Here is a 26,491-nt window from a genome sequence, read left to right on the forward strand (position 1 = left end):
TCTAGACCGGGAGCCCGCTGTCGGGTAGGGACCGTCTCTCTATGTTGTCAAGCGCCTAGTACAGTGCTCTGCACACAGGAGGCGCTCAATAAATACGATTGAATGAATGAATGTTACATTTTTTGCTCTGCATACAGTAAGCGCTCAATAATAATAATAATAATGACGTTGGCATTTGTTAAGCGCTTACTATGTGCAAAGCACTGTTCTAAGCACTGGGCAAGTTCCAAGGTGATCAGGTTGTCCCCTGGGGGGGCCTCACAATTTTAATCCCCATTCTCCAGATGAGGTAACTGAGGCACAGAGAAATTAAGTGACTTGCCCCAAGTCACCCAGCTGACAGTTGGCAGAGCTGGGATTTGAACCCATGACCTCTGACTCCAAAGCCCAGGCGCTTTCCACTGAGCCACAGCATAATAGTCCAGTCAGACACAGCCCCCATTCCAGGTGGGCCTCACAACCTAGAAGAGCGGGCATTTTATCCCCATTTTGCGGACGAGAAAACCAAGGCGTAGAGGAGTCGGGCGACTTGCCCAACTGTGATCCGGCAGGCGAGTGGCAGGGCGGGGTTAGATAATAATAATAACGATGGTATTTATTAAGCGCTTACCATGTGCAAAGCACTGTTCTAAGCGCTGGGGAGGCTACAGAGTGATCAGGTTGTCCCACAGAAGGCTCACAGTCAATCCCCATTTTCCAGATGAGGTAACTGAGGCACAGAGAAGTGAAGTGACTTGCCCAAAGTCACACAGCTGACAACTGAACCTGGGTAGGGACTGTCTATGTGCTGCCGACTTGTACTTCCCAAGCGCTTAGTCCAGAGCTCTGCACACAGTAAGTGCTCAATAAATACGATTGAATGAATGAACGCCTACATTTTTTGCTCTGCACACAGTAAGCGCTCAATAAATACGATTGAATGAATGAATGAGTGAATGAACGTCCACATTTTTTGCTCTGCACACAGTAAGCGCTCAATAAATACGACCGAATGAATGAATGAGTGAATGAACGTCTACATTTTGTGCTTTGCTTCGTTGTCCGTCTTCCCCTTCTGGACCGGGAGCCCGCTGTCGGGCAGGGACCGGCTCCATCCGCCGCCGACTTGTCCTTCCCAAGCGCTCGGTACAGCGCTCGGCCCACGGGGAGCGCTCAATAGGTACGACCGACCGAACGAACCTTCGTAGTTGAGCTTCTCCATTTCGGCCTCCAGCTTCTCCTTCGCCTTGGCCGCCGCGCGAAGGGTTTCTTGGTCTCTCTCGTAGCCGCGGTCCGTTTGCTTCGCTTCGGCCTGTTTCGTCTTCAGCTCCGCCTGGGCGTGTTCCAGCTTCATCTGGGCCTGGAAAATCCCCCCCGAGGCGGCCATTTATTAAGCGCTTACTATGTGCAAAGCACCGGTCTAAGCGCCGGGGGCGGGGGGGTATGCAAGGTGGTCCCGCGGCGGGGCTCCCGGTCTTCATCCCCGTTTTCCAGATGAGGGAACCGAGGCCCGGGGAAGTGAGGTTGCCAACTTGGACTTCCCAGGCGCTTAGTCCAGTGCTCTGCACACGGTAAGCGCTCAATAAATACGACTGAATGAACGACTGAAGTGACTTGCCCGGAGTCACCCGGCTGCCGGAGCCGGGATCTGAACCCGTGACCTCCGGCTCCAAAGCCCGGGCTCTTTAATAATAATAATGATTGCATTTGTTAAGCGCTTACTACATGCAAAGCACCCACTGTTGGGTAGGGACCGTCTATATGGTGCCAACTTGTACTTCCCAAGCACTTAGTACAGTGCTCTGCACACAGTAAGCGCTCAATAAATAGGATTGAATGAATGAATGAAAGCACCGTTCAGTGACTTGCCCAGTCACCCGGCTGCTGGGTGGCGGAGCCGGGATCTGAACCCGGGACCTCCGACTCCAAAGCCCGGGCTCCTTAATAATAATGATAATAATAACAATGATGGCATTTGTTAAGCGCTTACTATGTGCAAAGCACTGTTCTAAGCGCTGGGGAGGTTCCAAGGTGATCAGGTGGTGCCACGGGGGGCTCACGGTCTTAATCCCCATTTTCCAGACGAGGTAACTGAGGCCCAGAGAAGTGAAGTGACTTGCCCAGAGTCACCCGGCTGCCGGGTGGCGGAGCCGGGATCTGAACCCGTGACCTCCGGCTCCAAAGCCCGGGCGCTTTAATAATAATAATAACAACAATGGGATTTGTTAAGTGCTTACTATGTGCAAAGCACTGTTCTAAGCGCTGGGGAGGTTACGAGGTGACGGGTGGTCCCACGGGGGGCTCACGGACTTCATCCCCATTTTATAATAATAATAATAGTCACTGAGGCCCAGATACTGATGATAATAATAATAATAATGTTGGTATTTGTTAAGCGCTTACTATGTGCAAAGCACTGTTCTAAGCGCTGGGGGGAATACAAGGAGATGAAGTTGTCCCACGTGGGACTCACAGTCTTAATCCTCATTTTACAGATGAGGGAACTGAGGCCCAGAGAAGTTAAGTGACTTGCCCAAGGTCACACAGCAGACATGTGGAGGAGGCGGGATTCGAACCCATGACCTCTGACTCCCAAGCCCGCGCTCTTTCCACTGAGCCACTGATAATTATGATGATGATAATAATAATAATGATGGCATTTGGTCCCATGGGGGGCTCACAGACTTCACCTCCATTTTATAATAATAATAATAGTAATAGTCACTGAAGCCTAGAGAATGACAGTAATAATAATGATGGCATTTGTTAAGCGCTTACTATAATAATAATAATGATGATGATGATTGATTGATTGGATCTTGGGCGAGTCACTTCACTGCCCCGGGCCTCAATGACCTCATCTGGAAGATGGGGATGAAGACTAGGAGCCTCCCGTGGGACAACCTGATCACCCCGTATCCTCCCCGGCGCTTAGAGCATAGCAAGCGCTTAACAAATGCCTATTATTATTATTATTATTATTATTAATAAATACGACTGATTGATTGATTGGATCTTGGGCGAGTCACTTCACTGCCCCGGGCCTCAGTGACCTCATCTGGAAAATGGGGATGAAGACTAGGAGCCCCCCGTGGGACAACCTGATCACCCCGTATCCTCCCCGGTGCTTAGAGCATAGCAAGCGCTTAACAAATGCCTATTATTATTATTATTATTATTAATAAATACGATTGATTGATCGATTGATTGGATCTCGGGCGAGTCACTTCACTGCCCCGGGCCTCAGTGACCTCATCTGGAAAATGGGGATGAAGACTAGGAGCCCCCCGTGGGCCAACCTGATCACCCTGTATCCTCCCCGGCGCTTAGAACAGTGCTTTGCACATAGTAAGTGCTTAACAAATGCCAGTTATTGTTATTATCAATAATAATAAATACGGTTGACTGATTGATTGATTGGATCTCGGGCGAGTCACTTCACCGCCCCGGGCCTCAGTGACCTCATCTGGAAAATGGGGATGAAGACTAGGAGCCCCCCGTGGGACAACCTGATCACCCCGTATCCTCCCCGGCGCTTAGAGCATGGTAAGCGCTTAACAAATGCCCATTATTATTCTTATTAATAATAAATACGGTTGATTGATTGATCGATCGACTCGATCGGGGCCGTCAAATTTAGGGAAGGCTTGGCGAAGCCGGAACGCGTCGGCCAGAGGAGAACGCCGGACTCCTCCCTCTTTACCTAAGGCCCTGCTGAGAGCTCGCCTCCTCCAGGAGGCCTTCCCAGACTGAGCCCCTTCCTTCCTCTCCCTTGTCCCCCTCGTCTTTCCTCCTTCCCTTCCCCACAGCACCTGTATATCTGTATATGTTTGTACATATTTATTACTCTATTTCTTTGACTTGTACATATCTATTCTATTTATTTATCCCTTCCCCACAGCACCTGTATATATGTATATATGTTTGTACAGATTTATTACTCTATTTATTGATTTCTTTATTTGACTTGTACCTATCTATTCTACTTATCCCTTCCCCACAGCACCTGTATATATGTATATGTGTTTGTACAGATTTATCACTCTACTTATTGATTTCTTTATTTGACTTGTACATATCTATTCTATTTATTTATCCCTTCCCCACAGCACCTGTATATATGTATATATGTTTGTACAGATTTATCACTCTATTTATTTCTTTATTTGACTTGTACATATCTATTCTATTTCTTTATCCCTTCCCCACAGCACCTGTATATCTGTATATATGTACAGATTTATCACTCTATTTATTGATTTCTTTGACTTGTACATATCTATTCTATTTCTTTATCCCTTCCCCACAGCACCTGTATATATGTTTGTACAGATTTATTACTCTATTTATTGATTTCTTTATTTGACTTGTACCTATCTATTCTATTTATTTATCCCTTCCCCACAGCACCTGTATATATGTATAGATGTTTGTACAGATTTATTACTCTATTTATTTCTTTATTTATTTGACTTGTACATATCTATTCTATTTATTTATCCCTTCCCCACAGCACCTGTATATCTGTATATATGTTTGTACAGATTTATTACTCTACTTATTGATTTCTTTATTTGACTCGTACATATCTATTCTATTTATTTATCCCTTCCCCACAGCACCTGTATATCTGTATATATGTTTGTACAGATTTATTACTCTATTGATTTCTTTGACTTGTACCTATCTATTCTATTTATTTATCCCTTCCCCACAGCACCTGCATATATGTATATATGTTTGTACAGATTTATTACTCTATTTCTTTCTTTATTTGACTTGTACATATCTATTCTATTTATTTATCCCTTCCCCACAGCACCTGTATATATGCATATGTTTGTACAGATTTATTACTCTATTTATTTCTTTATTTATTTGACTTGTACATATCTATTCTATTTATCCCTTCCCCACAGCACCTGTATATCTGTATATATGTTTGTGCAGATTTATCACTCTATTTATTGATTTCTTTATTTGACTTGTACCTATCTATTCTATTTCTTTATCCCTTCCCCACAGCACCTGTATATCTGCATATATGTTTGTACAGATTTATCACTCTATTTCTTTATTTGACTTGTACCTATCTATTCTATTTCTTTATCCCTTCCCCACAGCACCTGTATATATGTTTGTACAGATTGATCACTCTATTTCTTTATTTGACTTGTACCTATCTATTCTATTTCTTTATCCCTTCCCCACAGCACCTGTATATATGTTTGTACAGATTGATTACTCTATTTCTTTCTTTCTTTGACTTGTACCTATCTATTCATTTATCCCTTCCCCACAGCACCTGTATATATGTTTGGACAGATTGATTACTCTATTTCTTTCTTTATTTGACTTGTACATATCTATTCTATTTATTTATCCCTTCCCCACAGCACCTGTATATCTGTATATATGTTTGTACAGATTTATCACTCTATTTCTTTATTTGACTTGTACCTATCTATTCTATTTCTTTATCCCTTCCCCACAGCACCTGTATATATGTTTGTACATATTAATTACTCTATTTATTCCTTTCTTCATTTGACCTGCACATATCTATTCTATTTATTTGATTTTGTTAGTATGTTTGGTTTTTTTTTTTTTTCCTCCGTCTCCCCCTTTTAGACCGCGAGCCCGCCGTCGGGTCGGGACCGGCTCTAGATGTTGCCGACTCGGACTTCCCAAGCGCTCAGTCCGGTGCTCTGCGCAGAGTGAGCGCTCAATCAATATGATTGATCGATCGATCGACTGACCTGCGTGGCCTCGGTCTGCGCTTTGCTCATCTCGTGCTTGCAGGCCATCATTTGCTCGGCGAGCGTCGCCTCCTCGCCGTCTTCCGTGGTGGCCAGCCCGGCGGCGGCGGCGTTGAAGCGCTGCTGGGCCGCGGCCAGGGCCGCCGTGTCCCCGCGGCTGGCCTCCCGCAGGGCGCTCAGCCCAGCCGCCAGCTTGGCCACCTCCTTCTCCTTGGCCGCCAGCGCCGCGCAATCCTGGGCCGGGACACAAAAATCCCGTTAGTCGGGGAAGGACGCCGCTCCGCCTGCGCGCGCGCGCCGGCCGTTCCCATGATGGCGGCGGCGGCGTACGCGGAGCGCTAGCCCGCCGTCGGGCAGGGGCCGGCTCTAGCTGTCGCCGACTCGGACTTCCCAAGCGCTTAGTACAGTGCTCTGCACGCCGTAGGCGCTCCATAAATACGACTGATTGAATATTTCCTGTTCTACTTATTTTATTTTGTTAGTATGTTTTCTTTGGTTGTCCGGCTCCCCCTTCTAGACCGTGAGCCCGCCGGCGGGTAGGGACCGGCTCTAGATGTCGCCGGCTTGGACTTCCCGAGCGCTTAGTACACTGCTCTGCACGCAGTAGGCGCTCAATAAATACGATCGAACGAATGCCGAGCGCCGTTCGACGCGCTGGGGAGGTTACAAGGTGATCCGGTGGCCCCGAGAAGTGAGGCGACTTGGACTCGAACCCACAACCTCGGACTCCGAAGCCCGGGCTCTTCCCCAACGGGCGCTGGATCGCCCTTTAGCAGAGGGGGGAACCGAGGCGCGGAGAAGCCTAGTGCGGTCACAGGGCAGGCGAGGGGCGGCGCCCGGGATTAGAACCCGGGTCCTCCGACTCCGACGGGAAGATTTAGGGAGGAAAACGGCCCCCCGAGGCAGGTCGCGATCCACCGTTGATGCGACGGGAGGTTAATTCACCGGGCCGCCAGACACGGAGTGAAGAACTCTGGTCATCCGTTCGTTCGATCGTACTTATTGAGCGCTTCCCGGGCACAGGGCGCTGGACTAAGCGCTCTGGAAGGACAAGCTGGGCCCTTCCAGTGCAGTCATTTCGCCCACTGTTGGGTAGGGACCGTCTCTATATGTTGCCAATCTGGACTTCCCAAGCGCTTAGTACAGCGCTCTGCACACAGGAAGCGCTCAATAAGTACGATTGAGGATTTCCCCACACGGCATTTTCACTGCGAGTAGATCCATGACAACTCCTGCCGCTACACTCGCCATCACCACCACATCTCCGCGACTCTGCAGGCGGTGAGCGCTCAATAGGTACGACTGAACGGAGGACTGGACGACTGGACTCTTTTTTTCCCACCGCTGCTCACGACGCCGACGACAACGATACTAGCGCTATCTGCTAAGTGCTTACTACGTTCATTCATTCAGTCGTGTTTATTGAGCGCTTCCTGCGTGCGGAGCACTGTACTAAGCGCTTGGGAAGTCCAAGTCGGCAACAAATAGAGACGGTCCCTACCCGACAACGGGCTCCCAGTCTAGACGGGGAAGACGGACAACAAAACAAATCACAAAATGTAGACATTCATTCATTCAATCGCATTTATTGAGCGCTTACTTTCGTTCGATCGTATCTATTGAGCGCTTCCTGCGTGCGGAGCACTGTACTAAGCGCTTGGGAAGTCCAAATCGGCAACAAATAGAGACGGTCCCTACCCGACAGCGGGCTCCCAGTCTAGATGGGGAAGACGGACAACAAATCACAAAATGTAGACATTCATTCATTCCATCGTATTTATTGAGCGCTTACTTTCATTCGATCGTACCTATTGAGCGCTGCCTGCGTGCGGAGCACTGTACTAAGCGCTTGGGAAGTCCAAGTCGGCAACAAATAGAGACGGTCCCTACCCGACAACGGGCTCCCAGTCTAGACGGGGAAGATGGACAACAAAACAAAGCAAAAAATGTAGACATTCATTCATTCATTCACTCAATCGTATTTATTGAGCGCTTACTTTCGTTCGATCGTATCTATTGAGCGCTTCCTGCGTGCGGAGCACTGTACTAAGCGCTTGGGAAGTCCAAGTCGGCAACAAATAGAGACGGTCCCTCCCCGACGGCGGGCTCACCGTCTCGAAGGGGGAGACGGACGACGAGACAAAACAAGTAGACGGGTGCCAATACCATCAGAATAAATAGAATTATAGCCATATACACATCATTAATGAAATAGATGGAATAGTGTCAATGCCATCAGGAGAAATAGAATTACAGCTATATACGTATTATTAATAGAATAGTAAATTATGTACAAGTAAAATAGAGCAATAAATCTGTACACACATATATACGGGGGCTGTGGGGACGGGAAGGAGGAGAGCAAAATATCATTTTAAATGTCATTCAGATTTAGAAATCTTCCAAATCGTCGGACGAAGGGCCGTTGAAAGTATTACCGGCTATTCGGTTGGGGGTAGTTTTGCTTGGTAGCATCGCGGGGGAGAAAAAGCTTTGAATTAAAACTACGACGCCCGAATCCCTGTACGGTATTTCATCCATTCAGTCGTATAATAATTATTATTATTACTAAAAAACAAACCTCTTGTCCTCTTACGTAAAAACTGGCGTGCAGGAGAGTGGCGAGTAGACCTGGGGTCCGTATAAAAAGGTCCCGATTTTTTCCCCAGCCGACGGGCGTCGAGAATATCGTCGCCCACCTCTTCCGTTACTAAAAAAGCAAACCTCTCATCCTCTTATTGTCGCTCACCTCTTCCATTACTAAAAAACCAAACCTCTCGTCCTCTTATCGTCGCTCACGTCTTCCATTACTAAAAAAACAAACCTCTCGTCCCCTTATCATCACTCACCTCTTCCATTATTAAAAAACACACCTCGCATCCTCTTACGTTAAAACTGGCGTGCGGAAGTAGACCTGGGGGTCGTACAGAAAAAAACCCAATTTTTTCCCCAGGTGCCAGGCGTCGAGAATATCGTCGCTCACCTCTTCCATTACTAAAAAACAAACCTTGCATCCTCTTAAGTAAAAACTGGTGTGCGGAAGTAGACCTGGGGGCTGTACAGAAAAGACCCCATCTTTTTCCCCAGCTGACAGGCACCGAGAATATCATCGCTCACCTCTTCCATTACTAAAAAACAAACCTCGCATCCTCTTACATTCACCTCTTCCATTACTAAAAAACACACCTCGCGTCCTCTTACGTAAAAACTGGCGTGCAGAAGTAGATCTGGGGCCCATAAAGAAAAGACCCCGTTTTTTTCCCCAGGTGACAGGCGTCGAGAATATCGTTGCTCACCTCATCCATTACTAAAAAACAAACCTCGCGTCCTCGTACATAAAAACTGGTGTGCGGAAGACCCCATTTTTTTCCCCAGCTGACAGGCGTCAAAAATATCGTTGCTCACCTCTTCCATTACTAAAAAACAAACCTCACGTCCTCTTACGTAAAAAACGGTGTGCAGAAGTAGACCTGGGGCCTGTACAGAAAAGACCCCATTTTTTTCCCCAGCTGACAGGCATCGAGAATATCGTCGCTCTCTTCTTCCATTACTAAAAAACAAACCTCTCGTCCTCTTATCGTCACTCACCTCTTCCATTACTAAAAAACAAACCTCGCGTCCTCGTACGTTAAAACTGGCATGCAGAAGTAGACCTGGGGCCCGTACAGAAAAGACCCCATTTTTTTCCCCAGCTGACAGGCGTCAAAGAATATCATCGCTCACCTCTGCCATTACTAAAAAAAACCAAACCTCTCGTCCTCTTATCGCTCACCTCTTCCATTACTAAAAAACAAACCTCGCATCCTTGTACGTTAAAACTGGCATGCAGAAGTAGACCTGGGGCCTGTACAGAAAAGACCCCATTTTTTCCTCAGCTGACAGGCGTCAAGAATATCATCGCTCACCTCTTCCATTACTAAAAAACAAACCTCGCGTCCTCGTACGTAAAAACTGGCATGCGGAAGTAGACCTGGGGGCCGTACAGAATAAAACCCCATTTTTTCCCCAGGTGACAGGCGTCGAGAATATCGTCGCTCACCTCTTCCATTACTAAAAAACAAACCTCTCGTCTTCTTACGCTCACCTCTTCCATTACTAGCAAACAAACCTCGCGTCCTCTTACGTTCACCTCTTCCATTACTAAAAAACAAACCTCACGTCCTCTTATGTTAAAACTGGCAGGCAGAAGTAGACCTGGGGGCCGTACAGAAAAGACCCCATTTTTTTCCCCAGATGACAGGTGTCGAGAATATCGTCGCTCACCTCTTCCACTACTAAAAAACAAACCTCTCATCCTCTTACGCTCACCTCTTCCATTACTAAAAGACAAACCTCGCGTCCTCTTACGTTCACCTCTTCCATTACTAAAAAACAAACCTCACGTCCTCTGACGTTAAAACTGGCATGCAGAAGTAGACCTGGGGTCCGTACAGAAAAGACCCAATTTTTTTCCCCCAGCTGACAGGCGTCAAGAATATCGTCGCTCACCTCTTCCATTACTAAAAAAAAACCTCACGTCCTCTTATGTAAAAACTGGTGTGAGGAAGACCCCATTTTTTCCCCCAGCTGACAGGCGTCAAGAATATCATCGCTCACCTCTTCCATTACTAAAAAACAAACCTCTCGGCCTCTTACTGTCGCTCACCTCTTCCATTACTAAAAAACAAACCTCGCGTCCTCGTACGTTAAAACTGGCGTGCAGAAGTAGACCTGGGGCCCGTACAGAAAAGACCCCATTTTTTTCCCCAGGTGACAGGCGTCAAAGAATATCGTCGCTCACCTCTTCCATTACTAAAAACCAAACCTCGCGGCCTCTTACGTAAAAACTGGCGCACAGAAGTAGACCTGGGGCCTGTACAGAAAAGACCCCATTTATTCCCCAGGTGACAGGCGTCGAGAATATCGTCGCTCACCTTTTCCATTACTAAAAAACAAACCTCGCGTCCTCTTACGTAAAAACTGGCGCGCAGAAGTAGACCTGGGGCCTGTACAGAAAAGACCCCATTTTTTTCCCCAGCTGACAGGCGTCGAGAATATCGTCGCTCTCCTCTTCCATTACTAAAAAGCAAACCTCGCGTCCTCTTACGTAAAAACCGGCGCGCGGAAATAGACCTGGGGTCCGTACGGAAGAGACCCCGTTTTTTTCCCCAGCTGACGGGCGTCGAGAACATCGTCACTCACCTCTTCCATACTCTTTACCAGCTCTTTGTGCTTGGCCACTTCGTTGGCCAGATTCTTCTTCTTGAGATCGAGGGCGCTCTGCGCTTTGGTATCGGCCCGCTGAGCTTCGGCAAGGACCCCTTCCAGCGACTGGAGCACACCGTCCATCTCCTGGGAGAAAAGGCGAAGCAAAATGCCACCGCCGGCCCAGGCAGAAGTGACACACGGGTCGCCTGCGCTCGGCTAGGGACCCCATCACCTGCCCCAGGCCAGCAAGGTCAAAGGGAAGGGGACGAAAGCTGGACTTGCCCGAGCGCTTAGTACAGCGCTCCGCACGCGTAAGCGCTCAATAAACACGACTGAACGAAGGCGACCGGCGATGCCCGTCTGCTTCTCCTGAGGTCTGTCTCCCCGCCTCTAGGCCGTGCGCTCACTGTGGGCGGGGACTGTTTCCCGTTATTGCTGCACTGGACTCCCCAAGCGCTCAGCACAGTGCTCGGCACACAGTCGGCGCTGAATAAACGCGGCCGACCGACTGGATGGAAACGCCCGGCCCTGGGAAGGCGAATGTCATTCCCTCGCTAGTCACGTCCATTGCTCCGTCCCCGACTGAGCCGCCTTTTTCCTCTCCTCCTCCCCGTCTCCCCGGTCCTCCCTCCTTCCCCTCCCCACGGCACCCGTATTTACGTCTGTACCGATTTATTACTCTATTTATTTTACCCATCCGTATTTTCTATTCTATCTTGTCGCCGACGGGCACCCGGGTTTACTCCTATCCGTTCCAACAACTTGCCACCCGTACCGATTTTTTACTCGGCCGTATTTCCTATTCTATTTTGTCGCCAACAGGCATCCAGCTTTACTTCTACCAGTTCCGACGACTTGCCACCCGTACCAATTTTTTACTCGGCCGTATTTTCTATTCTATCTTGTCGCCAACGGGCACCCGGCTTTACTCCTATCCGTTCCAACAACTTCCCACCCGTACCGATTTTTTACTCGGCCGTTATTTCCTATTCTATCTATTTTGTCGCCGACGGGCATCCGGCTTTACTTCTACCTGTTCCGATGACTTGCCACCCGTACCGATTTTTTACTCGGCTGTATTTCCTATTCTATCTTGTCGCCGACAGGCACCCGGCTTTATTTCCATCTGTCCCGACGACTTGCCACCCCTACCGATTTTTTACTCGGCCGTATTTCCTATTCTATCTATTTTGTCGCCGACGGGCATCCGGCTTTATTTCTATCCGTTCCGGTGACTTGCCACCTGTACCGATTTTTGACTCCGCTGTATTTCCTATTCTATCTATTTTGTCGCCGACGGGCACCCGGCTTTACTCCTATCTGTTCCGACGACTTGCCACCCGTACCAATTTTTTTACTCGGCTGCATTTCCTATTCTATTTTGTCGCCGACGGGCATCCAGCTTTATTTCCATCCATTCCGACGACTTGCCACCCGTACCGATTTTTTACTCAGCTATATTTCCTATTCTATCTATCTTGTTGCTGACAGGCATCCGGCTTTACTTCCATCCGTCCCGACGACTTGCCACCCGTACCAATTTTTTTACTCGGCCGTATTTCCTATTTTATCTATCTTGCCGCCGACGGGCACCCGGCTTTATTGCCATCCGTCCCGGCGACTTGCCACCCGTACCGATTTTTTACTCGGCCGTATTTCCTACTCTATTTTGTCGCCGACGGTCATCCGGCTTTATTTCCATCCGTTCCGACGACTTACCACCCGTACCGATTTTTTACTCGGCCGTATTTCCTATTCTATTTTGTTGCCGACGGGCACCCGGCTTTACTCCTATCCGTCCCGACGACTTGCCACCCGTCCGCGTGTTCCGCTTCGGCGTCCGTCTCCCCCTTCGAGACCGCGAGCCCGTTGTCGGGAAGGGGACCGTCTCCGTAGGTCGCCGCCCTGGACTTCCCGAGCAATTAGGACGGTGCTCAATAAATACGGCCGAGGGTCCTCCCGGCCACCTCCCTGACTCCTCTACGTTCCCGGCCGGGCGCGGCGTCTCAATCCCATCTCCCGGGCGACGGAAGGACGGACGTTAACCGACCCGCCCGAGGTCCCGGAGCGGACGGGCCCCGTCCCGCGGAGCCCCGCCGCTTCCCCGTGCCGGCGCGGCGGGTCCGTTTCCGATCCGCTTACCTTGTCTTTTCTTTTTTCCAGGGCCGCAATTTCCTGGCTCAGTTCCTTCATTCTCTTCTCGTTCTCGGCCATGTCCCTCTGGAGCTCGACGACGGCATCCTGCATTTCCTTTAGCTCACCCGCCGAGCGCACCTTGGTCTCTTCGGCGAGCGTGAACTGATAGGCCACGTAGAGGCGATTCAAGTGCTCGATTTCCCGCATGATTTTCTGGTACTCCAAATAGGAAGCGCGTTCCTGAGAGACACGGGACACCATCTTTAGAGAGAAGCCGGGTCCCTCCGTCGGCAGCCCGCGGGCTCGGCGCCGGGTGCTGGGGAGAGCGCGGCCGAAGACGACGAGTCCCTTCCCGGGGGGGCTGGTGGAAACGGCATTCGGGGGAAACCGTTCCGGGGCGGGCCTTTCCGGCCGCGGGATGCGGAGAGGGGCGGCCAACGACTCCCGGGCAGGAGGAAGGACGCGATGAAGAAGACGGAGACAAGAGAGGCGCGGAGGCCGGGTTGGGGTGGGAGAGGGGATGGCGGGCCTCCATTAAAAGCCTGTTCTAATGACAACACTTTTTAAACGCCCGTCCATCAGAGATAATAATGATGATGATGATGATGATGATGATGGCATTTACTAAGCGCTTACTACATGCAAAGCACCGTTCGAAGCGCTGGGGAGGTAGCGGGGTGATCCGCTGGTCCCGCGGGGCGCTTAGACCAGTGCTTTGCATATAGTAAGCGCTCAATAAATGCCACTATCATTATTATTATCAGTATATATTATATTATTATTAATTAATGAATATTTAATTAATATTATTATTAATCCCCATTTTCCAGATGAGGGAACTGAGGCCCGGAGAAGTGACTTTAATAATAAGAACGGGATTTATTAAGCGCTTACTAGGTGCCAAGCACTGCTCGAAGCGCTGGGGAGGTCACCCGGTGATGAGGTGGTCCCGCGGGGGGCTCCCAGTCTTCACCCCCATTTGACAGATGAGGGAACTGAGGCCCGGGGGGGGGGGGGGGGGGACTTGCCCCAAGTCACCCAGTTGGCAACCGGCGGAGCCGGGGTGGGAACCCGCGACCTCCGACTCCAAAGCCCGGGCTCTTTCCACTGAGCCCCGCCGCTTCTTCGGCTCCGCCGGGGTCCCTCGCCAATCCCGCCCGCTTCTTCAACCCGCCCATCGTTCCCAGCGGCATCCGGAGCGGATCCCCTGCCTCCTCTCGGAATTCCCCCCGCCCCACGCCTCCCTCCTATCCCCGTTCCTCCTGGAAACGCTGACGCCGGCCTCCCCCCGCGTCGCTTCCTGTCTCTCCGGCCGCTCACGCTCTCCGCCCCCGGAGCGCTTACGGCCTGGAAGGGAAGGAGCAGCGGATGTGACCGGCGAGGGGAACGCTGGGGGGCTCCCGTCCTCAACCCCCATTTTCCGGGGGGGGGCAACTGAGGCACAGAGGAGTGAAGGGCACGCTCTCTGGCTCATTCCCAGGCTCGGACCCCCTCGACCGTCGGGGTCCAGTTGGGCATCCCCTTCTATTCTCCGTCCGCGCCCGCTCCCTCGGAGGGCTCCCGCGGCTTCAACTTCCTTCCCTACGTGGCCCATTCCCCAATCTACCTCTCCCAGCCCCGACCGCGCTCCTTCCCTGCGGTCTCACGCTCCCGGCCCGAACGGGATGCGTTCAAACCGGGACTCACCTCCCCTCTCCCACCGCTGTAGACAACACCCTCATCCTCACTTCACCTCTCCCACTGGAATCCCGCCGGTTCCACCTCGCGGCCTCCCTAAAATCCATCCTGTCCGCTCGGTCCAAACGGCCCTTTCCCTCCCAAACGACCTCCGGGCCACGTCGCGCCCGCCCGCCGCCGCGTCGAACCAAACCGCCCTTGCCCCTCGTTTGCCTCGGGGCGCTCCGTCGGCAATCCGGCCGACTCGCCGCACCTCGGAGCCGGTCCGTCCTCCGGCTTGGAAATCCCTCTCCCTTCCTGGCCGCCGCGCCTCGTTGGAAATCGCGTCTCCTCCTCCTGTCCCCCGCCCTCGGTCCGGGAGCAGAGGACGGACGAGAATCGGGGCCCGGGCCGGGGACTCGACAATTCCGGCTCCGCCGCCTGCCTGCCGCGTGACCGTCCCTTCTCTGTGCCTCAGTTTCCTCGCCCGTAAACCAGGGATTGAGAACGTGAGCCCCACGGAAGGGGGGGGGGGGCCTGCGGCCAACTCGATCTGCTTGCCTCTACCCCGGCACATAGTAAGCGCTTAAATGCCACAGTTATCATTACGGCTTTAACTCATTTTAATCAATCGTACTTATTGAGCGCTTACTGTGTGCAGAGGACTGTACTAAGCGCTTGGGAAGTCCAAGTTGGCAACATATAGAGACGGTCCCTACCCTCACAGTCTAGAAGGGGGAGACAGACAACAAAACAAATTAACAAAATAAAATAAATAGAATAGATATGTACAAACTAGAATAGATATGTCTGTCTTCCCTTCTGTTCATTCAGTCGTACTTAGTGAGCGCTCACTGCGGGCAGGGCACCGGACTAAGCGCTTAGCACTGCGCTAAGACGGTAAGCGCTCCGTGGGCGGGGAAGGTTTCTACCAACTCGGCTGCACCTTACTCGCCCGAGCGCTTAGTACAGTGCTCTGCCCACAGAGAGTGCTCAATAAATACCACCGATTGACTGCTCACATACTAGTCAACGGGACGAACAGTGGGCCTATATGCCAGGGCACGATGCTTTTCCTTTATTTAGATATATATATTACTGATCAATCAATCAATCGTATTTATTGAGCGCTTACTGCGTGCAGAGCACTGTACTAAGCGCTTGGGAAGTCCAAGTTGGCAACATATAGAGACGGTCCCTACCCAACAGCGGGCTCACAGTCTAGAAATGTCATTTCCACATTTTTTCTGGTCATTTTATGTTTCCCCCAGTGATTTTTTTTTTTTAAAGAAACACGTAAACTTCAGCTTTTGCATCCAGCACATACCTCTTTTAATTTGTGGAGAGTTGGGGTGATCTCTTCCTCCAATATCTGGAAAGTGGAATTACAAAGTGGAATTATCATCTCATTAAGGAAAAGGGCGGGGGGGGGGGGGAGACGAGGCTTATCCGTTTGAGGAAAAATGAGAATCTCCTAAAGATTCCCGATCGAATCAGATTCAGTCGTATTTATTGAGTGCTTACTGTGCGCACAGCACTGGACTAAGCGCTTGGGAAGGACGAGTTGGTGACATATAGAGACTAAGAATCAAATCAGATTTCAACAATTGCCTCATTTGTTCTTCAATGACAATGAGGGGGGAAAAAAAGCAAATTTCTGTATTATCACTATCATCCTCATTATGAACTGAGTGCCTCTATGCGCAAAACTGAATTAGGCACTTGGTTACGCGCAACAGAGATAAAAGTCTGCGCACTTTTTGCACGGATAGCGCTTAGTACAGTGCTCTGCACACAGTAAGCGCTCAATAAATATGATTGATTGATTGATTGATAATTCAATGGAATGAGGCCCAGAACCAAGCGTGAACTGCAAACACATAATAAGTTCGACCGTAAGGGCTTAGATGAAGATGATAAAAAAGAAAGACGGGCAATTAAAGGATGGCCGACGGCGTGACACAACCAGGACGGGGAATGTAGAACAAGTGAACGCACAAAAAATAGAGGTACGGAGAAATATCGTCAAGCGCCACAGAGATGAGATACAGGAAGCCCACACAGAGACGTCAAACTACAAACACACAATAAGTTCGACCGTAAGGGCCTAGATGAAGATGATACAAAACAAAACGGGCAATGAAAGGATGGCTGATGGCGTGACAACCAGGAGGACGGGGAACGTGGAACAAGTGAACGCACAAAAAACAGAGGTACGGAGAAATATCGTCAAGCGCCACAGAGATGAGATACAGGAAGCCCACACAGAGACTACAAACACACAATAAGTTGAACTGCAAGGGCCTAGATGAAGATGACACAAAACAAAGACGGGCAGTTAAAGGATGGCCAACGGCGTGACACGACCAGGAGGACGGGGAATGTGGAACAAGTGAACGCACAAAAAATAGAGGTACGGAGAAATATCGTCAAGCGCCACAGAGATGAGATACAGGAAGCCCACACAGAGACGTCAAACTACAAACGCACAATAAGTTCAACCGTAAGGGCCTAGATGAAGATGATAAAAGAGAAAGACGGGCAATTAAAGGACGGCCAACGGCGTGACACAACCAGGAGGCCGGGGAACGTGGAACAAGTGAACGCACAAAAAATAGAGGTATGGAGAAATATCGTCAAGCGCCACAGAGATGAGATACAGGAAGCCCACACAGAGACTACAAACACACAATAAGTTGAACCGCAAGGGCCTAGATGAAGATGATACAAAACAAAGACGGGCAGTTAAAGGATGGCCGACGGCATGACACAACCAGGAGGACGGGGAACGTGGAACAAGTGAACGCACAAAAAGTAGAGGTACGGAGAAATATCGTCAAGCGCCACAGAGATGAGATACAGGAAGCCCACGAAGAGACTACAAACACACAATAAGTTCGACCCTAAGGGCCTAGATGAAGATGATAAAAAAGAAAGACGGGCAATTAAAGGATGGCCGACGGCGTGACACAACTAGGAGGACGAGGGACGTGGAACAAGTGAACGCACAAAATATAGAGGTACGGAGAAATACCGTCAAGCACCACAGAGATGAGATACAGGAAGCCCACGCAGAGACATTAAACTACAAACACACAATAAGTTCGACCGTAAGGGCCTAGATGAAGATGATAAAAGAGAAAGACGGGCAATTAAAGGACGGCCGACGGCGTGACACAACCAGGAGGACGGGGAATGTAGAGCAAGTGAACGCACAAAAAACAGAGGTACGGAGAAATATCGTCAAGCGCCACAGAGATGAGATACAGGAAGCCCACAAAGAGACTACAAACACACAATAAGTTGAACCGCAAGGGCCTAGATGAAGATGATACAAAACAAAGACGGGCAATGAAAGGACGGCCGACGGCGTGACACAATCAGGAGGACGGGGAACGTGGAACAAGTGAACGCACAAAAAACAGAGGTACGGAGAAATACCGTCAAGCGCCCCAGAGATGAGATACAGGAAGCCCACACAGAGACGTCTAACCAGGGATTATTTTGTTGGATCGGCAAGCGATGCCGCTAGTTGTCGAGCCCCGCCTCAAACCCACCCTCTTTCCGTTCTTCTCCCCCCCCCGAAACCCGAGTGACGGAACTGCCGCCTTTCCCTCGGAAAAACCGCGGAAGCACACGATACCGTCTCAATCTCTTTCAGCTTGGCTTCCTTCTTCTCGATGGTTTTCTGTGCGCTGATCTTTTTGCATTCGTACATTCGCGTTCCAGCCGCCTCTTCGATCATGGATAAAATCTAAAAACGGAAAGCGACGCCGTGAAAACGGCGTTCCGGAGCCCAATTCCCCCGGTCCCGACCGCCTCCGGCTCGCAACGGCGGGTGCGCGGGTGTCCTGAACAGAAATAAATCGCCGCGTTTGAGTTCGCATTCGGGGGTGCCGACTCCAGGGGCGCCTTCGCTATAATAATAATAATAAAAATGGCATTTATTAAGCGCTTACTACATGCCAAGCGCCGCTCTAAGCGCTGGGGAGGTTACAAGGTGGTCCAGTGGTCCCACGGGGGGCTTGCGGTCTTCATACGTTGCCAACTTGTACTTCCCAAGCGCTTAGTACAGTGCTCTGCACACAGTAAGCGCTCAATAAATACGATTGATTGATACGTTGCCAACTTGTACTTCCCAAGCGCTTAGTACAGTGCTCTGCACACAGTAAGCGCTCAATAAATACGATTGATTGATACGTTGCCAACTTGTACTTCCCAAGCGCTTAGTACAGTGCTCTGCACACAGTAAGCGCTCAATAAATATGATTGATTGATTGATTCATCCCCAAGTGAGGGAACCGAGGCCCAGAGAAGTGAAGCGGCTCGCCCAAGGTCACCCAGCTGGCAAGTGGCGGGGCCGGGATTGGAACCCGTGACCTCGGACTCCAAAGCCCGGGCTCTTTCCTAAGCCAGCAGCGTGGCTCGGTGGAGAGTCAGAGAGAGGAGAACGGTGCTTGGCGCTTAGAACAGTGCTTTGCACATAGTAAGCGCCTAATAAATGCCATCATTATCATTATTATTATTATTATTATTATTATTATTATTATAAGAGAAGCACAAGGATCTCTCGGGTGATGAAAAGCTGGAATGCTCCTGCAGAAGAATTCCTGGGTGATCCTGGGAAGGAGGGAATTCGATCCCAGCCCCCCCGGGGGCGGGGGGTTACAATTCATTCATTCAATCATTCATTCATTCAATCGTATTTATTGAGCGCTTCCTGCGCGCAGAGCACTGGACTAAGCGCTTGGGAAGTCCAAGTCGGCAACATCTAGACCCCCGACGGCGGGGTCACGGGGGGAGACGGACGACAGAGCAAAACCTATCAACCGAATAAAATCAGGAGAATAAATATGTACCAATAAAATATTTGTCCGTATATCCCGACCCCAAGTCGCTAAAGTAGACGCCAACCCCGCCCTCAGGGAATTTGCCGTCTTCCATCCGGCGGAGGGGACCGAGGCCGAAATAACTTCTAGGTGGGAGGCCTCGTCGTCGTCAGCGGCGGCCGAGCCCCCGCCGGGCGCGGCGCGGTCGCCCCTTCGGTCGTACTTACTGAGCGCCTACTGCGCGCGCGGCGTCTAGAGCCGGTCCCTCCCCGACGGCGGGCTCCCGGTCTAGAGGCCGGACGACGAAACCAAACCCGTGGGCGGGCGGCAAGTCGTCAGAATAAACAGAAGTGAAGCCAGATTCACTCGTTCGTTCGATCGCATTTACTGAGCGCTCACTGTGCGCAAGCTGGCGCGTATTTATTGGGCGCTTACGGGGCGCGGAGCACCGGACTAAGCGCTCTCCAGCGGCGGTGACGCCACGACGGGCGGGGGGAGGCGGCGGCGCTCGGGAAACGCGGGGTAGTTTTGAAGCCGACCGTTCTCTAAATCCCCCGAACCGGCGGTCCTCGAACTCGGATCAAAACGTAAGCCCGGGTGAAAAATAAAAATCGACCTCATTTCTCGGAGTACACTCACCTCTGGGGGCTTCATATTCAAGACTTTGGTTATTCGACCCTGAAAACGGAGGGAAAAAAAAGTCGAAATCAGCACATCTAAAGCTCGGGGGTCCCCGTAAGCACCGCCACCGACGTAACCGGACCCTTCCGTACGACGCGCTAGGCCGCCCGGAGCCACGGGACGGGAGTTTCGGTCACCGCTCGGCCCCCCCCGACTGGCTCGGAGAATCCGGCGCTTAGAACGGTGCCTGGCACGTAGTAGGCGCTCAACAGATAATGATAATGGCATTTTATTATTATTATTAATAATATAATAACAACAATAATAATAATGATTATAATAATAATAATGATTATAATAATTATAATAATTATAATATTATAATAATGATAATGATGATGGCATTTTATTAAGCGCTTACTACGTGCCAAGCACCGTTCTAGGCGCCGGGGAGGTTCCAAGGTGATCGGGTGGTCCCACGGGGGGCTCCCAGTCTTCATCCCCATTTGCCAGGTGAGGTCACTGAGGCCCGGAGAAGTGAAGTGACTTGCCCGAAGTCACACAGCTGCCAGATGCCATCATTATCATCACAATGAGTACATAGTATATATTATTATAATATATTATTTTTATATATTTATTATAATTTATTATTATAATTATATATTATTATTTAATGATCATATTGTTATAATTATTACAAGTATAGATACTTATATTATACACAAGTGTATTAAGTATATTGTATATGTGTGCATTGCATATTACTATGATTTATAATTTTTATATATTATATATTTATTATAATTTATTAATATAATCCTATATTATTGCACAAAATCATATTATTATAATCCTAAAATATAATATAGTGATCATATTATTATATTAGGTGCCATTATCATAAATGCAATTATATATCATTATAATACAATATATTATGTGTTATATATTTATTATGATATAGTATTATGCAATCATATAATTATATAATCATAATCATACAGTTATGTATTATATTATTATATAATTGTATGGGATTAATAGAATTATATTATATAACTGCATATATTATATATTATATCATATATTAGAATTATGTAATTATATAGAGAAGCAGCGTGGCTCAGCGGAAAGAGCCCGGGCTTTGGAGTCAGAGGTCATGGGTTCAAATCCCGGCTCCGCCACTTGTCAGCTGTGGGACTTGGGGCAAGTCACTTCACTGCTCTGGGCCTCAGTGGCCTCATCTGGAAAATGGGGGTGAAGCCTGGGAGCCCCCCGTGGGACCACCTGATCACCTTGTATCCTCCCAGCGCTTAGAACGGTGCCTTGCACGTAGTAAGCGCTTAACAAATACCATCATCATCATTAATTATGCATTATTATATAGTAATCATATTATTATATTATTACCTCATCTGTAAAATGGGGGTGAAGACTGGGAGCCCCACGTGGGACCACCTGATCACCTTGTATCCCCCCCAGCGCTTAGAATGGTGCTTTGCGCATAGTAAGCGCTTAACCAGAAGCAGCATGGCTCAGTGGAAAGAGCCTGGGCTTTGGAGTCAGCGGTCATGGGTTCAAATCCCAGCTCTGCCGCTTGTCAGCTGTGTGACTTTGGGCAAGTCACTTCACTTCTCTGGGCCTCAGTTCCCTCATCTGGAAAATGGGGATTGATTGTGAGCCCCACGTGGGACAACCTGATCACCTTGTATCCTCCCCAGCGCTTAGAACAGTGCTTGGCACATAGTAAGCGCTTAACAAATACCAAAATTATTATTATTATTAACAAATACCATCATCATCATCAATTATATATTATTATATAATAATCATATTATTATACTGTTGGGTAGGGACCGTCTCCATATGTTGCCAAGTTGTACTTCCCAAGTGCTTAGTACAGTGCTCTGCATACAGTAAGCGCTCAATAAATAATTGAATGAATGAATGAATATTATTACTTCATCTGTAAAATGGGGGTGAAGACTGGGAGCCCCATGTGGGACAACCTGATCACCTTGTATCCCCCCAGCGCTTAGAATAGTGCTTTGCACATAGTAAGCGCTTAATACCAAAATTATTATTATTATTAACAAATACCATCATCACCATCAATTATATATTATTATATAATAATCATATTATTATATTATTACCTCATCTGTAAAATGGGGGTGAAGACTGGGAGCCCCATGTGGGACCAACTGATCACCTTCTATCCCCCCAGCGCTTAGAATAGTGCTTTGCACATAGTAAGCGCTTAATACCAAAATTATTATTATTAACAAATACCATCATCACCATCAATTATATATTATTATATAATAATCATATTATTATATTATTACCTCATCTGTAAAATGGGGGTGAAGACTGGGATCCCCATGTGGGACAACCTGATCACCTTGTATCCCCCCCAGCGCTTAGAATAGTGCTTTGCACATAGTAAGCGCTTAATACCAAAATTATTATTATTATTAACAAATACCATCACCATCAATTATATATTATTATATAATAATCATATTATTATATTATTACCTCATCTGGAAAATGGGGGTGAAGACTGGGAGCCCCATGTGGGACCAACTGATCACCTTCTATCCCCCCAGCGCTTAGAATAGTGCTTTGCACATAGTAAGTGCTTAATACCAAAATTATTATTATTATTAACAAATACCATCATCACCATCAATTATATATTATTACATAATAATCATAGTATTATATTATTACCTCATCTGGAAAATGGGGGTGAAGACTGGGAGCCCCATGTGGGACCAACTGATCACCTTCTATCCCCCCAGCGCTTAGAGTGGTGCTTTGCACATAGTAAGCGCTTAATACCAAAATTATTATTATTATTAACAAATACCACCATCATCATCAATTATATATTATTATATACTAATCATATTATTATATTATTACCTCATCTGGAAAATGGGGGTGAAGACTGGGAGCCCCATGTGGGACCACCTGATCACCTTGTATCCCCCCCAGCGCTTAGAACGGTGCTTTGCACGTAGTAAGCGCTTAATACCATCATCATCATCGGTTATATATTATTATATAATAATCATATTATTATATTATTATCATATTATATAATGATGACGGTGATAATAACGATGGCATCTGTTAGGCGCTCACTACGAGCGAGGCAGCGAACGGCAGGATCACAGGGAGAGCAATAGGGCAGGCAGAGCGGAAAAATCGGCCGCGTGGAGGAAAGGGAAGGAGAAGGGAGCGTATCGGGGAAGACGGGGCCGGGAAGGGAAGGAAAAGGAAGCGTATCGAGGAAGGCCGGATAACTGGGAACTGAACCGATCGCTCGATGGCACTGATGGGAACATTTATTGGGCACCACGCACTCCGTCAGGCGCCTCGATGAATACGACGGGCAGAATTAGTGACTATGGGGGGAAGGAACTCTCTCGCGGGAACGGGAGGTGCCGGCATTTCTGCTCTCTCCCTCGGTCAGAGGGATTTGCTGAACGCTTCCCGTGCGCACCGCACTGGACCAAGCACCTCGTCGTCTACCGTGGATCGTTCCCAGGCGCTCAGTCCGCCGTGAGCGCTTAATAAACGCGATTCAGGGGATGGCTGCTCCGCGGTCCGGACGCTAGGCCCGAGCCTACGACGCTCTGGCTTCCAACGGGACGATTCTCACAGGCTTGCGGGTGGATCGGCCGGAATCCTTCCCCCGTGATATCTATTCATTCATTCAATCGGATTTATTGAGCGCTTTTACTGTGTGCAGAGCACTGTACTAAGCGCTTGGGAAGTCCTAGTTGGCAACACAGAGAGACGGTCCCTACCCGACAGCAGGCTCACAGTCTGGAACGGGGAGACGGACGACAAAACAAGACAAATTAGCAAAGTAAAATGAATAGAATAAATCTGTACAAGTAAAATAGAGTAATAAATCTGTACAAATATATAAAAATATATATATATATATATATACAGGTGCTGTGGGGAGGGGGCTCAGTCCGGGAAGGCCTCCTGGAGGAGGTGAGCTCTCAGTAGGGCTTTGAAGGGAGATGAGGAAGGAGAAGCAGCGGGGCTCAGTGGAAAGAGCCCGGGCTTTGGAGTCAGAGGTCATGGGTTCAAATCCCGGCTCCGCCAATTGTCAGCTGGGTGACTTTGGGCCAGTCACTTCACTTCTCTGGGCCTCAGTTCCCTCATCTGGAGAGGGAGGATGAAGACTGGGAGCCCCACGTGGGACAACCTGATCACGGTGTATCCCCCCCAGCGCTTAGAACAGTGCTTTGCACATAGTAAGCGCTTCACAAATACCATTTTTTAAAAAAGTGGTTAGGGGAGGGAGAAGGGGATGGGAAGGGAGAAGGGGATGGGAAGGGAGAAGAGGATGGGGGAGAAGGGGATGGGGGAGAAGGGGATGGGGAAGTGGAAGGGGATGGAGAAGGGGATGGGGAAGGGAAAGGGGATGGGGAACGGGATGGGGAAGGGAAAGGGGATGGAAAGGGAAAGGGGATGGAAAGGGAAAAGGGATGGAAAGGGAAAAGGGATGGAAAGGGAAAAGGGATGGAAAGGGAAAGGGGATGGAGAAGGGGATGGGGAAGGGAAAGGGGATGGGGCTAAGGGGTGGAGAAGGGAAAGGGGAGAGGGATGGAGAAGGGAAAGGGGAGAGGGATGGAGAAGGGAAAGGGGAGAGGGATGGAGAAGGGAAAGGGGAGAGGGATGGAGAAGGGAAAGGGGAGAGGGGATGGGGAAGGGGATGGGGAAGGGGATGGGGAAGGGGATGGGGAAGGGGATGGGGAAGGGAAGGGAAAGGGGATGGAAAGGGAAAGGGGATGGAAAGGGAAAGGGGATGGAAAGGGAAAGGGGATGGAAAGGGAAAGGGGATGGAAAGGGAAAGGGGATGGAGAAGGGAAAGGGGATGGAGAAGGGAAAGGGGATGGAGAAGGGAAAGGGGATGGAGAAGGGAAAGGGGATGGAGAAGGGAAAGGGGATGGAGAAGGGAAAGGGGATGGAGAAGGGAAAGGGGATGGAGAAGGGAAAGGGGATGGAGAAGGGAAAGGGGATGGAGAAGGGAAAGGGGATGGAGAAGGGAAAGGGGATGGAGAAGGGAAAGGGGATGGAGAAGGGAAAGGGGATGGAGAAGGGAAAGGGGATGGGGAAGGGGATGGGGAAGGGGATGGGGATGGGGAAGGGGATGGGAAAGGGGATGGGGAAGGGGATGGGAAAGGGGATGGGGAAGGGGATGGGAAAGGGGATGGGAAAGGGGATGGGGATGGGGAAGGGGATGGGGATGGGGAAGGGGATAGGGGTGGAGAAGGGAAAGGGGAGAGGGATGGAGAAGGGAAAGGGGAGAGGGATGGAGAAGGGGATGGGAAAGGGGATGGGAAAGGGGATGGAGAAGGGAAAGGGGATGGAGAAGGGAAAGGGGATGGAGAAGGGAAAGGGGATGGAGAAGGGAAAGGGGATGGAGAAGGGAAAGTGGATGGAGAAGGGAAAGGGGATGGGGAAGGGGATGGGGAAGGGGATGGGGATGGGGAAGGGGATGGGGATGGGGAAGGGGATGGGAAAGGGGATGGGGAAGGGGATGGGAAAGGGGATGGGGATGGGGAAGGGGATGGGGATGGGGAAGGGGATAGGGGTGGAGAAGGGAAAGGGGAGAGGGATGGAGAAGGGAAAGGGGAGAGGGATGGAGAAGGGGATGGGAAAGGGGATGGGAAAGGGGATGGGAAAGGGGATGGGAAAGGGGATGGGGAAGGGGATGGGGAAGGGGGTGGGGAAGGGGATGGGGAAGGGGGTGGGGAAGGGAAAGGGGATGGAAAGGGAAAGGGGATGGAAAGGGAAAGGGGATGGAAAGGGAAAGGGGATGGAAAGGGAAAGGGGATGGAAGGGAAAGGGGATGGAAGGGAAAGGGGATGGAAAGGGAAAGGGGATGGAGAAGGGAAAGGGGATGGAGAAGGGAAAGGGGATGGAGAAGGGAAAGGGGATGGAGAAGGGAAAGGGGATGGAGAAGGGAAAGGGGATGGAGAAGGGAAAGGGGATGGAGAAGGGAAAGGGGATGGAGAAGGGAAAGGGGATGGAGAAGGGAAAGGGGATGGAGAAGGGAAAGGGGATAGAGAAGGGGATGGGGAAGGGAGTGGAGAAGGGAAAGGGAATGGGGCTAAGGGGTGGAGAAGGGAAAGGGGAGAGGGATGGAGAAGGGGATGGGGAAGGAGAAGGGGACAGAGGTGGGGAAGGGAACGGAGAGGGAGACGGAGCTCCGAGGACAGCAACATCATGACATCATCCGTCAAGTGACGGCATTTATTAAGCGCTTCCTATGGGCGAAGCGCCGTT

General features: G+C 49.6%; 1 protein-coding gene across 2 annotated transcripts in view; it reads right to left on the reverse strand.

The window, feature by feature from the left end:
* SMC2 (structural maintenance of chromosomes 2) overlaps window positions 1-26,491 on the reverse strand; it is a 107,222-nt gene that overhangs the window by 55,852 nt on the left and 24,879 nt on the right. For both annotated transcript variants that reach the window (XR_005457051.1, XM_038770361.1), the window contains exons 5-11: window positions 20,186-20,224; window positions 18,361-18,471; window positions 16,045-16,089; window positions 13,068-13,301; window positions 10,920-11,069; window positions 5,739-5,972; window positions 1,180-1,339 (exon numbers count right to left, since the gene is read on the reverse strand). Coding sequence is in view for 1 of the 2 variants with exons in the window: in XM_038770361.1 (XP_038626289.1) it covers window positions 1,180-1,339; window positions 5,739-5,972; window positions 10,920-11,069; window positions 13,068-13,301; window positions 16,045-16,089; window positions 18,361-18,471; window positions 20,186-20,224 (973 nt within the window). In the remaining variant the exon portion in view is untranslated. The remainder of the gene's footprint in view (window positions 1-1,179; window positions 1,340-5,738; window positions 5,973-10,919; window positions 11,070-13,067; window positions 13,302-16,044; window positions 16,090-18,360; window positions 18,472-20,185; window positions 20,225-26,491) is intronic.

Source organism: Tachyglossus aculeatus, chromosome X3 (genome assembly GCF_015852505.1).
Source record: "Tachyglossus aculeatus isolate mTacAcu1 chromosome X3, mTacAcu1.pri, whole genome shotgun sequence".
NCBI classification, from domain to species: Eukaryota; Metazoa; Chordata; class Mammalia; order Monotremata; family Tachyglossidae; genus Tachyglossus; species Tachyglossus aculeatus.